This window comes from Sabethes cyaneus, chromosome 3 (genome assembly GCF_943734655.1).
Source record: "Sabethes cyaneus chromosome 3, idSabCyanKW18_F2, whole genome shotgun sequence".
Lineage (NCBI taxonomy): Eukaryota > Metazoa > Arthropoda > Insecta > Diptera > Culicidae > Sabethes > Sabethes cyaneus.
In genome coordinates this window covers 106,223,607-106,237,715 of record NC_071355.1, presented here as the reverse complement: position 1 = coordinate 106,237,715, position 14,109 = coordinate 106,223,607, and the positions used below count along the sequence as shown (strand labels likewise).

General features: G+C 35.8%; 1 protein-coding gene across 1 annotated transcript in view; it reads right to left on the bottom strand.

The window, feature by feature from the left end:
• The window catches only part of LOC128739976 (homeobox protein unc-4-like), a 38,198-nt gene that overhangs the window by 12,398 nt on the left and 11,691 nt on the right, over positions 1-14,109 (bottom strand). Inside the window, exon 3 of the mRNA XM_053835484.1 lies at positions 880-1,019. Within this exon, the coding sequence (XP_053691459.1) occupies positions 880-1,019 (140 nt within the window). The remainder of the gene's footprint in view (positions 1-879; positions 1,020-14,109) is intronic.

Genomic DNA, 14,109 nt, shown 5'->3' with positions numbered 1-14,109 from the left:
CAGTGCACTTGCCGTATTTGAACGAAAGGTGTTGCGGACTATTTTTGGCGGAGTACAAACGGATAGCGGGGAGTTGCATAGGCGTATGAACCATGAGTTGTAGTCACTGTTTGGAAAAAGTTGGGAGACTACGGTGGGCCGGCCACATCTCAAGGATACCGAAGGACTGTGCAGTAAAATTCGTTCTCTTCAAGAGCCACACTGGCACCAGGAATAGAGGGGCCAAACGAGTTAGATGACTTGACCAGGTTGAAGCCGACTTGAATGTGCCGAGACGCGTAACGAGTAGGAAACGAGTGTCTCCCAGTTGACTTCGAGGTATGACGCTGGTCTAATAAGCCAGTCGTCGTATGTTCGAATCTCAACTGGGAGAGGCTGTTAGAGTCAATAGGATCGTAGCAACTGCCCCTGCAATTATCCTGTACTCTAACAGTTGGCTGTGAAGTCTGTCGTATGAAAACAGAAGGTCAAGTTTCGATAACGGAATGTAGCAGCTAGGCTTTACTTTGCTTTGCTCATCCCAGGACCCAGAAGTACAATGGAGAGGACTTCTTGATACGGCCCCGGCTCTTGGCTGGTAAAGTACACACAAAAGTTTGGAATTTGGAAGCCTTCGACCGAAGCCTGTCCGATATTTCTCACAAATTTTCCTTCTGCCAAAAAAGTTAGCGGTTTATTTAGCGGCACATATATTTAGCGGAAGCTAACAAAAACGCTAACGGTTATAAAAATGAGCGAAAACGCTAACCGCTAACCAAAATGTTAGCTGAGCTAATTAGCTGTTAGCGGATTAGCGGAATTGTGCCCACCTCTGATCAGTCTGTACAGTATTAACTGAAGACGCAGTAAATAAATATAAATATAACAAAGAGTACTTACTTTTCTCTGGCTCGCAATTCATTAGGTGGTATAGGTTCCCCTGAGCAGGACTGCGGGTGCGCATTGTGGGCGGGTCTTCCGGGGCCTTTTTTTGTGTGTTCTTTTTTTCTCCATTTTGCCCTTCTATTTTGGAACCATACCTAAAAAGAATATTACTTTATAGTATTGAATCGAACTTTCAATTGTTTAGCTGAAAAAGGTTATATCGATAAACTTTAAAAAATTCCACTCATAGAGAATAAATGTTCTCATTTCAATACGAGAAAATTACCAGTATTGAAAAATTAAAAAACGGTCATATTGGTCGACGAAATATAGCAACCCCAAAAAGTTGCTATTGTTTACACTGTTTTGGTGCCGTCGTCAGCCACGTAGCCAGAAGGGGGGGCCCGGGGGCCCAATTTTGATTTTAACTGTTTTATATGCATATTTTTTCGTTTAGAACTACAATACATTAAATGTATTATAATGTATTATAGTTATAAGCAATAAGATATGTATATAATGTTTTAGGAGCCAAGATAAGACTCCTGGCCCCCACCTCTAGCTACGTGGCTGGCCGTCGTTGCTGAATATCGTAATTGACCGCCTTTTTTCTTTTGTATGATTATTATCACTGCGACCAGTATTTTAATCTACTGTGATATAGTCCAGGTGTTGTGTTGCTAACTTCGTTTTTCTTGCAGTATCGCTATAGAGTGCTTAAGTGTCCACCCTTTTACTTTTGTTATATATAAAACCGGATTTAATCAACTAGTGAAAGGAACCTTTGTTACACCATCTTACTTGTAATTTGAGACAAACATCGACACGTCTTCGAAACATAATTCAACTGTCCTTTCTGTGTTTTCAAATCATGAAAATAGAACCAGTCGTTCAAAAGTTATGATTAAAAAAAATTTTGGCGAAGCATTGATTTTTGGGGTCACCAGGAGGAGGACGAACAGAAACAGGCACCTTAACGCCAAAGCAAAAAATACGGGGCTAAATTTTTCTGTAAATGAATAAGGTAACAAAGTTCGTACAAAATTGGAGCACTTTAAATTTTTGATTCATCCCTTTTTTATAAAATTGCTGAGTCATTACAAATAAAGTTGTAAGAAAAAATATTTATCTTTAACATATACATAGCCTGCCAAAGGTTTAGTTTATAGGTTTATGGTAATATTTAACTATGCATAATTTCATGTAATGCCATTCTAGGGTAACCAACGTATTTTGGACCCCATTTGCAGCTGTACATAATTTGCATTGGCTCCCAGTTGGTCTCGAGGTATGATGCTGGCCTAATAAGCTAGTCGTCCTGTACTCTGCAATTGTCCTGTACTCTAACAGCTGGCTGCAAAATCTGTCGTATAAAAACAGAAGGTCAAGTTTCGATAACGACATGTAGCTCCTAGGTTTTGCTTTGCTTTGCAGCAGCTGTACATAATTTACACCACTTACAGCAAAATCTAATAGAAGTGTCTAAATTATGCACAGCTGCTGATGATGCCCAAAATAGGTTGGTTACCTTTTTTGATTCATATCAAAACAGTTTTCTTGACTAAATTTCATAAAATAATTGAAGTTAGATCAATTAATCAATCAATCTTGGTTAAAATCGTTATAAATTATTGTAAATTTTAATGTGTTGGACACGATTACTCATAACTTTCAAATTCACATACAATCAAAAAACAATTCAATAGTGGTCTACCAGGTTATATTACTTTTGAACACAATAAAATTTACAATAATTTAGAACGATTTCAACCAAAATAATTTATGTAGTTTCAATTATTTTAGTATCAAGGACCTTTTAACACTGAGAATATATCTGCAAATTTTATAAGAACTGGTTTTACAGGTCAAGTTATTTAATAAAAAAATTTATGAAATTAATCTTTATGATGTGAATCAAATCGAATTACACAGGAAATTATGCTTTATGCATAATACAATGTGACCAAAAACTTATAAACTAGCCCTTTTACAAGCTATGAATCAATTTCCTCTTACAACTTAATTTTAGTGGTAGTTTTACTGAAATCAATAACAATATTTCGGAGGCACGCGGCTATCAAAATTTAAAAGTGCTCCGAAATTTTATAATCTTACTAGCTGATTGCCCGATCTTACCCGTTTGTCTCTCAGTTACTTGTACATTTGTTATTGTAACGAAAATTCCAATAATGCCAGAAACAAAACACGTTTTCGTCATTTGAATAGTAGTTGATAATAAAGTAAACATAAATTAGCGGATGCACCTTCTCGCAGAACTGCCAACAAAAAAATTGCAATGACATATCAGCAACACTGTAAAAATTTCAAGCGTCGAATAGGATATAATGACGTTATTTTGAATACACGTTTTGACAGTTATTTTGGATACAAAGGATTGATCTTCGCCGATCTATGTTTACTCTACTATCTATAATTTGAATGTGTCTTCTCCCTTTGTCAATTCCCCTCCTGTTGTCCACCAGCCACTTGTAAATCTGTCTTCTTCTCGGTAATTCCTATATAAGTTGACACAAAACCTTTTTTACGTTTTTGAACCTCCTTCTTGTTAATGGCCACCCTATTCCCCTTCTCAGAAATCCAGCCACTTGTACAACTGCTTTCGTTCCAAATGCAAGAGAAACACGCCCCTTTACTAATTCGAAATCCCCTTTCCTCCCCCTTTGTAAAAGACCGTCTCCATCAGCAGGATATTCTGCGTGATTTAATAGTTGGCATCGTGCCTTTAAGCTATATCCTGGATGGAGATGCCAGGATTGGACTTAACGCACTTCAATATCTTCGCCTTCAGCTCTCGGTTCCTAGTTCCGGTTTACTTAAAAGTTCTATGGCACCTTTCCACGCTTAGGTTCTCAAGATTTTTTTTGTACGTCGTTCGAGTTCCATTCTTTACTGCTCTGCAAGGTGGTGGAATATTTAAAAAAAATTACACCAATTGTTCTTCATAAACATGTCAACAAAGTTACGTCAAATGTTTCCAGTTTCCAGTGGTGAGCGAGTGACGCACAAGGGGCGTCCTGATTTATACTTTAACCTCGCAATTGTCTTATGCGCTAACAGATTCCGAAACTACCGTGACTGCTTACGAATAATAACACAACAATAATAAAAATAATAAATCGTTCTACTTTTTTATTGCCAGCTAAATGAAATTCGTATTCCAACTAAATGTAGGGGAACTGTGGGTAAGACGAACAGGGTGGGTAAGACGGACAGGTGGTTGATTCTACCAGTTAAGCATTAAAATTCGTAAATATTTTAATGAGAATCCAACCATCTTGCTATCTCATGACGTCTGAACATTTCCATCATCATTTAGAACTTTCAAATTTTGATAAAGTACAGAAAAACTGAAATTTGTAAGTGATTCTGCGTTTGGATGTAAGTTTTTTGTCATCAAAATTAAGCTTTTTTAGTGGCTTAAGTCTGAAATGTTACCCATAACATGGAGTATTTCGATTTAATACCTTTTCAAGTAACATCTGCATTGAAAAAATAGATAATTTTATTTTCAAATGAAAAATTGTAAACGCTTTAAAAAAATGTATAATGATGGGGTGAAATGGACAACTGCTAGTGTGGGTGATGGTCAGTGAACATATTATAATAAAATTGTTGATTTTGCTTCTTAGTAATATCTCATGCATATAAATGAAAATTTAACCGGCAAATGTGGACTTCAAACAAATTAGCAGCAGCCAGGCATGGAATAGATTTTAGAATTGTTATTTATATTGCCGCTGTCAAACAATTTTCGATTGTCTGCCACTGCCCCTTTCACTTTTTGCACGATACACCAACATATTTTACGTATTCAATTTGTTAATGGTCAAAAATAATAATATGCTCTCAGTAGGGGCGATTTAGAATACCTGTCCATCTTACCCCCACACATTGTCCGTTTCACCCGCAGCACTAAAAAAGTTCATTTTTCGGATCATTTTTAAAACGCAAAATACATTTTTTGTTAAATATTTCAGTAGCCGCTTTTGAAAACAATATATTGAACTGAAGTAAACTGTATTTAGATTTTATAAATAATAAGCTCTCTGTATTGTATTACATGTTCTTCTTAACTGTTCGTCTTACCCACAGTTCCCCTATCAAAGTTGAATTGTAATTCCGGCAAAGTAACGCATGACACAGAGAATTGAGTCAACATCAATAAATAGCAATTATTTCAATAGCAATAGCAAATATTTCGACAATAGTGGATTCAAATTACATCACACTACACTATGCTGGCAAAATTAAATACTAGAGAAATTATAGTAAAAATGATAAAAATGGTGAGATAACCGTCTTCCATTTATTTTCATCTTTTTTTTAACCGGTTGTGCCGTATTAGGTATTCAACTGGACAACCATATGTAAATAATACCTAACAAATTGTAAAACAGCATATGATAAACAATATTCACGTAATTAAGTATAATAAATTCATGATGACTTTATAATTAGCCGAATGGACTATAAATAATTTCTTGCTTAGCTACTTAGGATGAATGCCATTATAACGTCAACATTATTAAAATTTAAATTGATTTTTCGTTTCCTTCTTGTTTCGTTTCACGTTCACCTCAAAGCCACGTTCACAGCGAGATATTCGTATGAAAACGATAAAACTATGCGAAAGAGTGTGCTTCAACATCATTTATATTGCATTCTATTCGTTTCGTGTTCTACCTCTAGAGACCGTTTTTTCTATTTTCGACATTAGATACGCACCTCAAACTACCTGTGGAGAAACGTGCCTTTGCCCCCCGCTGTTTTCCACACTAGCTTAATCTTAAACATCCTAATTTATTCCCGCCAAGAGGTGAAAAAGCAATTAAAGTTCCGCGGTCGGCTAAAGCGAGAAAATATGTTCACAATTTCTTTATTGATTCCACTATTCGGTTAATTCCTATTGAGATTCATTTACACCTTAGTTGGCTCCTTTGCAGTCGGACTTTTCAATTTATTTTCTTTATTCAGCATTGATGTCTTTTTCATCGGCCCGCGTGCACCACAGGACCACGCATTTGTAACGAGTTAATTTACACCGATAGATCTGTTCTACACTGTCGATAATATATTATCCATGTGACAAGGTGTGTCGACAGGGCAAACCATTTTCTTTGCGGTAAGTGCGAAAAGAGCAGTTAAAATTTTATTTTGTTTGAAAATAGCGAAAGTATAGATTGGTGTAAAATCTTGATACTGAATGTTAGGGCGCACATTGATTTTCAAATTGATATGCATCATTCTTACAAAATACTATTTATGCTAAAACAGATAACATACCTATATTAAAAAAGATTTTTTATCTTTAAAAAATTTCATTGATCTTTTCGACTTGATCTACGGTGGTGGTAAGTAGGTCAGGGCTAAATGATAATAAATTAGTTCTTCATTGAAAATCACCATGTTTAATCGAATGTCGAGTATCGTAGTTGACTCGCTTAACAAAGCCGATTAATGGTTGTTGATGACTTTAAAAAAAGAGAGAAAATATTTGAGGCTTTAATGACTGCCCTCAAATTTAATATTGTAATAAAAACCCGAATTAATTAATCTAGTAGTGTCATTTAGCCATTCTCCCACAGCAAATATGTTTTCCTAAATTTCGGTGTGCTTGAGTGTTAATCTACACTAAAAGCCATTGTATGCCGTACCTTTTTACTGAGCTTGCTCGTTTTCGAAACTACCATGAAAAATGTATTTAAATTTATCATGACGCTCGTACTGGCAACATGCTTTCAGTCAATTTTATTACCTTGTTTTTTTTGTTTGTATAGGAGACAAAACCACTGCGACCAGCATTTAGATCTATGCTCCATCCTTTCTCTATGCACTGTTTGACATATCACTAGTAATGCGAGTGATTGTCAATACTCCGTATGCACAGATATTTATTGTGGTATTTGGCACTTATGCAGTTACACTCAAGTTTTTTTTACACGGTGTGTTTTTTTCGATTACTCAAGAATGGTGCAACTAAGGGACCATTTACAAACTACGTGACGAATGTCGGGCCTCTCCCAAATGTATTGAGAAATCAACGAATATTCCCTAAGTTGCTCCGTTCTTAATAATCGAAAAAACAAACTGTGTAAAAAGTACTTGAGTGTAATTACCTTATTGGATCTTTCAGTCTAACTACCCAATGGCTTCAATGTTCCTTTGCCGAGGACTCTTAGTCTACGTTGCATTAACGCACCGCATTCGCACAGTATAGATGTGCTGATATTTCAGTATCATATCCGCAGAAGCCGCATGTATCTTCCACAGTGAATGGCTATTGGCGTAGCTAGGAAATTTCCCTGGAGGGGGCCTAGGGGGTGCCTTCGAAAAAATTAGGTTTATATCACCGTCACCGATAGCACAAGGTTTTATGGAGAAATACCAGGCGGGCTTGATGAGGGTCCGCGCAATTACCAGAAATGTCGGGAGTACGACCTGTCCGCGCATCACATCTTTATTGATTTCAAAGTAACATACGATAGTCGATCGAGACCAGCTATGGCAGATAATGCACGAACACGGTTTTCCGAATAAACTGACGCTACTGGGCAGAGCTACATTGGAGAGAGTGTTGTGTTTCGTATGCATCTCGGGGATACTTTCGAGTTACTTTGAGACGCGGCGAAAGTTGGGACAAGGTGACGGCTTATTTTGCATGCTATTCAGCATCGCACTTAAAGGGGTGATCCGACGAAATCGGAATTTAGGACGAGTGTTCTAAACATATATGCGGCCAAGACCAAATACTCAAAGGAAACAAGCGGGTGCCTCTCGCGGACGGTAACTGTTGATGGCGACGAACTAGAAGTGGCAGATAAGTTCGTGTATTTGGGATTGCTGGTGCACACGGACAACAACACTAGTAAGGGGATCTAGTTGCGCATTTAAGCGGGAAATTAGGCTTCCTTAGCCCTTCGCAAAACGCTGGGCATACGCTATGTTCGAGCGGAAGGTACTGCGGATGATATTTGGCGGAGCACAAACTGAAAGTGGAAAGTAGCGGAGACGTATGAATCATGAGCTACAAGCACTATTTGGAGAGACTGTCATCGTCATCTGGCGAAAGTCAGTAGGCTACAGTGCGAGTAAAACAATTCTCTTTAACAACTGCACCAGCATCAGGAACAGGGAGGCTCAACGTACAAGATGGCTCGACCAGGTCGAAACTGATTTGCGACTTCTATGACAGGGAAATTTGCGACGAGTGGCCCAAGATGTAGTTGAATGGAGACGAATGCTTGAAACAGTATGAGCCGGGGTGGCTACTAAGCTACTAGCGACGACGACAACTACGCTTTTGCGACGCCTAGTGAAAATATCTACACAGCGGGAACATATACGCTGAGTTTTTTTCCGGTTTCCAATTCCAATGAGGAAAATTTCTGGAGGGGGCCTGCAGAATTCTGGAGGGGGCCTGGTACCCCCTCTAGCTACGCCAATGTGAATGGCCATCTTCATGAGATGGTATTTGCTCGGGTAGTATCCTGAAAACAATCCTGATTATGCTTAGCTTTTTTGTTTAAGCTAGGTATAATAAACTTGCGACAAGCCAATTTTCCTTTATAGTGTTGTTTTCTTTGCTTGTAGATTTGACCACGATTCTGTCATTCTGTATGCGCAGAGCTGAGCAGAGCACCGCAATCAGCTATCCGCTAGCATTTTAACAAGCGAATAGTGCGTTCGCCTGGCGCCTTCATTAGCTCCCGTAAATTGTAATATCATAACATAATTAATATTGATTTTTGTAAATCTCATTCATATGACATTAGAGATGATCGGGAATCGAAGTTGAGCTCGTTTGTCATATTATTACCGTAAGAACAGCCAACGACGCCGTAAACCACAAAACCACGACAACTGCATCAAATGCGTTCTGGTACAAAATGTGCTAAGAATGTGTTCTCGTACCAAATACGAATCATTAGTAATTCAACATTTGCAGTAGAAAATAAGCAAACGAATGTTTTTGAATGGTATTAATTTTTTGTCAGCTACGAATAGTTTTACGTTTATTGTTAATAAAAAATATAAAATTATGTTCTCAGAGGACTGTAGAACTAGCACACTGATAATATGTAAATTTGGTAAACCTCATTTGGCTAATTTTGCATACGTTCAGCTCACAAAGAACAAAACGAAACAAGTAGAAATACCAAGCAAAGAAAACTTAAATCTGACTAATAAAATATCTGAATAGTTTTTTGAATAATAAGTAATTTATCAACATATATATTGTTTTCTCTTTGCTCAACCTAAGAACACTTAACTCGTAAAAACAAGAAACGCTACTTATAGCGCTAACAGGAAATAAAATACCTTTTCCGCTGACCGGTAGGATCCTAAGCATCAACAGAGCGGTACCCGACGGAACTATAACAACAGAGAACAAACAACCAGGCTAAAACAAATATTTCACCTATATTCTTTTAACGTTTTCCCAAAATTCTCGTCAATATATGACAATTGACTTTACGGAGATTCGGTAGTTTCAGAATCGATTACTAAGTATCTCAGCAAAACTTTATGAACTCTCAATTGGTGATTTTCATGAAAAATTACTTTCACTTTTGAAGATCTCGCCACTATTGTAGTAACTTTTCGAGTTTTCAAAAGCCGCTACGTAATTATAGCCCAAAGCCTAACTTTCAACCCAATTATTATTGTTTCAATCATCTTTGAAATCCGTTTCAATGGATCCGAGTTTCAATCCACTCCAGCGGATCTCGCATTTCTATTCAGTAGTTACGGCGGTTTGCAACTGATTTGCAACATGTTGTCTAGAAGGCCTGTTTTTCAGTTACATCATCATGAGTATTATAGCTGTTTTATGAAATAAAACGCTATTTAGATTGTATAGAAGTAAATAACTTCTATATTGTTCATTTTATTCTATTTTTCTAATATGAAAATTCATTCAAATTTATATTTTTCCCAAAAACTTAAATTGATTTCCTTATAAAACAAGAAGGGACACCCGTTGAGTAACAGCTAAGATATGGCCATTTCCTAAAATCAGCGCCAGTAACATTTGCCTAAAATTAAATAAAAAGAAAACTATATCTAAAATTAAAACCTAAAATTAAGAAAGAAGAAAACTTATCCAATTTAATTCTACTATGTATATTTTATTCACGACAGATACGTATTTCGCCTACGACTTGCAGGCTTCCTCAGTGTCTGTTTTCGAACAGACGAAAACAGACACTGAGGAAGCCTGCAAGTCGTAGGCGAAATACGTATCTGTCGTGAATTAAATATCCATAGTAGAAAGAATTAAATTGGATAAGTTTTCTTCTTTTTACCTTTGTTATACTATAACAAAGGTTTAAAAATTGGTCGAAAAACACGAAATTGATCCGAGGCCCGGAGGGCCAAGTCACATATACCAATCGATAAGGTTCGACGTTTAGAGCAATGTCTGTGTGTGTGTGTGTGTGTGTGTGTATGTATGTAATGATTTTTTCTATCGCCTGTTTCTCAGAGATGGCTGAACCGAATCGTTCGCTATTACTTTTGTTTGAAAGGTGTTATTGTCTAGTAGATCACTATTGAGTTGGTTCGTGATACGACGTTTCGTTTAAAAGTTATAAGCAAAAATGTGAAAAATACGTGACACGGGTTTCTCCGGAACTACATGACCGATTTCAACGATCTTAGTATCAAATGAAAGCCCCTATTAAAGTTAAATTGTTCAGGAATTTTTAATTGAAAACAAACAAGTAGTTTAAAAGTTATACTTAAAAAACCTGTTTTGACAAGGTAATAATTATCGCCTGATTCTTAGAGATGGCCAAACCGATTTATGCGCTATTAGCCTCATTTGAAAGATAATATATCCTAATAGATCACTATTGAATGATTTTTTGATTGGACGTTTAATTTGAAAGTTATGAGCAATCGTATACAACACACCAAAATTAACAATAATTTATAATTATTTATACCAAGATAATTTACCTAATTTCAATTATTTTAATATCAAACGAGAGGCTTTCACACTACGGATATATATGCAAAATTTCATAAGAATTGGTTCTACCGATCAAAAGATATTAACCCTCGAACACTCGCGCCAACTTTTGTAACACGGTTACTCGCGCGCAAAATAGTCCCAAACCAAAGAAAACGTGTGCAAGGGAGTTTGGACTGGGAAAACTTGGTTTTAAGTTTATTAAACCATTGTAAGAGTTTCTTGAAATTGAAAGCTCTATCGTCTGGTGAGATTTAAATTTTGATTAATCCCCCTAAAAGTGAAATAAAAAAAATATTTTTTTTCAGTGTCAATATAACACATTGATGTGTTCTGCAAAGTTATAGAGCATATTATTACAAGAAATTTTGCTGAAGACAGTAACCTTCTATCTCTGCAGCGAAGATAGAAAAATCTTATTTATTGCATATGAATTTGTAAAATCAGTTTTTTTTTATTTTTGCTCTTTTTGTCATTGTTGCATGACTTTTTCATGTACTACAAAATTGTACAAATAGTAAAAATACACAACTTTGCTGAAAATAGTATACCTGTACGTTTGCTTGTTTAGGAACTGTAGAACTTTGATTATAAAGAATACCCTAATTTTGACTCCGAATTACTCGACTACCAGCAGACGGATACATTTTAAACATTTTACATTGGCTGATAGTTTTGCTGCATACGATTTCCCAACAATTTAAATTATTAATGCATTGAATAATTATGACATTTTGCTCACAATAAGTTAGTTGAAGAATATACGTTAGTTAAACAATGATTTGTAACTTTATAACAATATGGCGTTGAAAAACCTACACGTGTTGTACAAAATGCAACAGCGTGAGTAACCGAAGATTAATAAAAATTGATGAAAGCAATTTCATGAAAAAAGGATCTATCAACATTTAAAAGTGTTCCTATTTTGTTCAAATTTTGTAAACTTATTCAATTTTCAAACATTTTATGTAAACCAACGCACTACGCAATGATAACCAATAGATGAATTATGTTCAGAAGACGTGTCGATTTCTATCTCAAATAGCAAGTAAGACCGTATAACAAAGGTTCCTTTCACCACTAGGTGGATTAAATCGGGTTTTTAATTTTAGGTTTCGTATTCTACTAAGACTCTCCAAAAACTTCAGTCAAGAAAACTATTCCAATTAAATTCTACTATCTATCTGTTTCCGAACACAGACACTGATGAAGCCTGCAAAATACGCCTGCAGGCGAAATACGTATCTATCGGGAATCAATATAGATAGTAGAATTTAATTGGAATAGTTTTTTTATTTAATTTCAGGTTCCGTATTCTACTAAGACGCTCCAAAAACTTCAGTATTGGTATACAGGTATACAGGCGGGGCAAGACCGCCCCCTTAAGCAAAACCAGCTGTGTAAAAAAAGTTGTAGCTCAATTTCTAATTTATCTGCTTTAAATGAACAATTGATCTATTACCTACATGTAAAAAATAAAAACATAAATATCTGTAATAATTTTCTATTTTTTATTGCGATTTGGAAACACGTCCAAAAAAATAGAATACCGTCAAACGGGGTAACTTTCAACAGTTCTCAACTATGAGTGCAAGTTAAAACTTATCTGTAGTACATTTGAGAACATTTAATTAATACAAAGTTATTAAGTCTAGGATAGAACAATTTCACATATTGAGAAAAAATATGCGATCAATAATGGCTGTTGTAGAATGTTTTAACTAATTTGTTACTAGGAAGTCCCTAAACGGGGTAACTTGCAACAAGCAATATTTTTTTGAAATTTGGCGAATTTAATGATTTATATGAGTTTCTTTTGACTTGAATTTGCAAATGATAATCCGACTTGCGATTTTTCAAGCTTTTGCTATGAATAGGATGCATAAATGTCCTATGTCACGTTAGTTAAAATAATAATATAAGCCCCGATTTACACGTCGTAAATCCACTATGCAAAATTGCGTCACGAAATGGAGCGGGGGAGTTAAAAATCATAGATATCTTGGTTACGTAATATATGAACGTTCATTACTTTACGAGTGATCGTAATTAGACACTATCATATTGTTGGTCGATTTCTCTCAGTGCGGATATTTTCTTTTTGACCTCTTCTATGGCCATGTTCAGTATATCCAGAGAAAACTCCACTGGCATATTTCCGACTTACCGAAAGTATCTTACACTCTTCAGGTGTGCTTTAGTATTGCTTGATGCAAAATGAATGATAACTTGCCTCGTGAAGTTAACGGAACACAGCTTTTTATATCTAGCAAGTTACCCCGTTTAAGAACTTGTTTTACGAATAATGTTGGAACAAGCAGGATAAACAAAACTAGTCATCATGAATCAATTATTTTGTTTCCTTATTATTCATTGTACTATAAAAAATATATGTTAGGCTTCTTTTATTTGAATTGTTTGTGGGCGACACAAACGTTTTACGGACGAAAAAGTGACGATGAATTTGACAGCATATTGTGGGATTTTTTAAAAATCACCAAAACAGCAGAAAATCAACATAGCAGTATCTAAGGTTTCTTTGAATTGTTAACAATAAGATTCAGTGACTGATATAGATCAAAAATTGAAGTAACAGATCTAAAAGTACAATAACTTGGATCGATATAGCGTTGTTGCATGTTACCCCACTGTTGCAAGTTACCCCGTTTGACGGTATTTTTTCCATGCGGAGTGAAACACGCCAAATAACGGGGAAAAACCGCCATGGCGTATAACTTTAACAATATTCAACCGATTTGAACGAAACTGGTGGCATTGGATTCCTGAATTTATCTAATTTAAATAAATCGAATCATTTTGCCAACAAACAATACATGGTTCCCCGAGATTCGCAATTTCGAAAGAGTGTCCAGCAACCACTGGTATTAGAAAAATATCAGTAATATAGGTACCAACAGTCTTGAAATTGGTACCGTGTAGTTTCCTTAGACAACAAGATGGATCGGGTTTGGTATACTGGAGTCAATCTTTAAGGACTAGAGAGGATCTAAGATGAAATATAACAGTATGGGTATTAAAGTTCCTGCAATTGATCCGGTGGATCATTTTTTGACATTTGAAATTGCTCTGATTGATAAAACAGATATATATTATTTTAGCATTGCTAAGAAAATTTGCTATATTTTCATTAAAAAAATGTTTATTCTATGATATTTGTTCCACGAAGGAGGAATTATTGAAAAAAGCTATATCCGAGAAAACAAGAAAATGGGAAAATTGGGATGGGATTT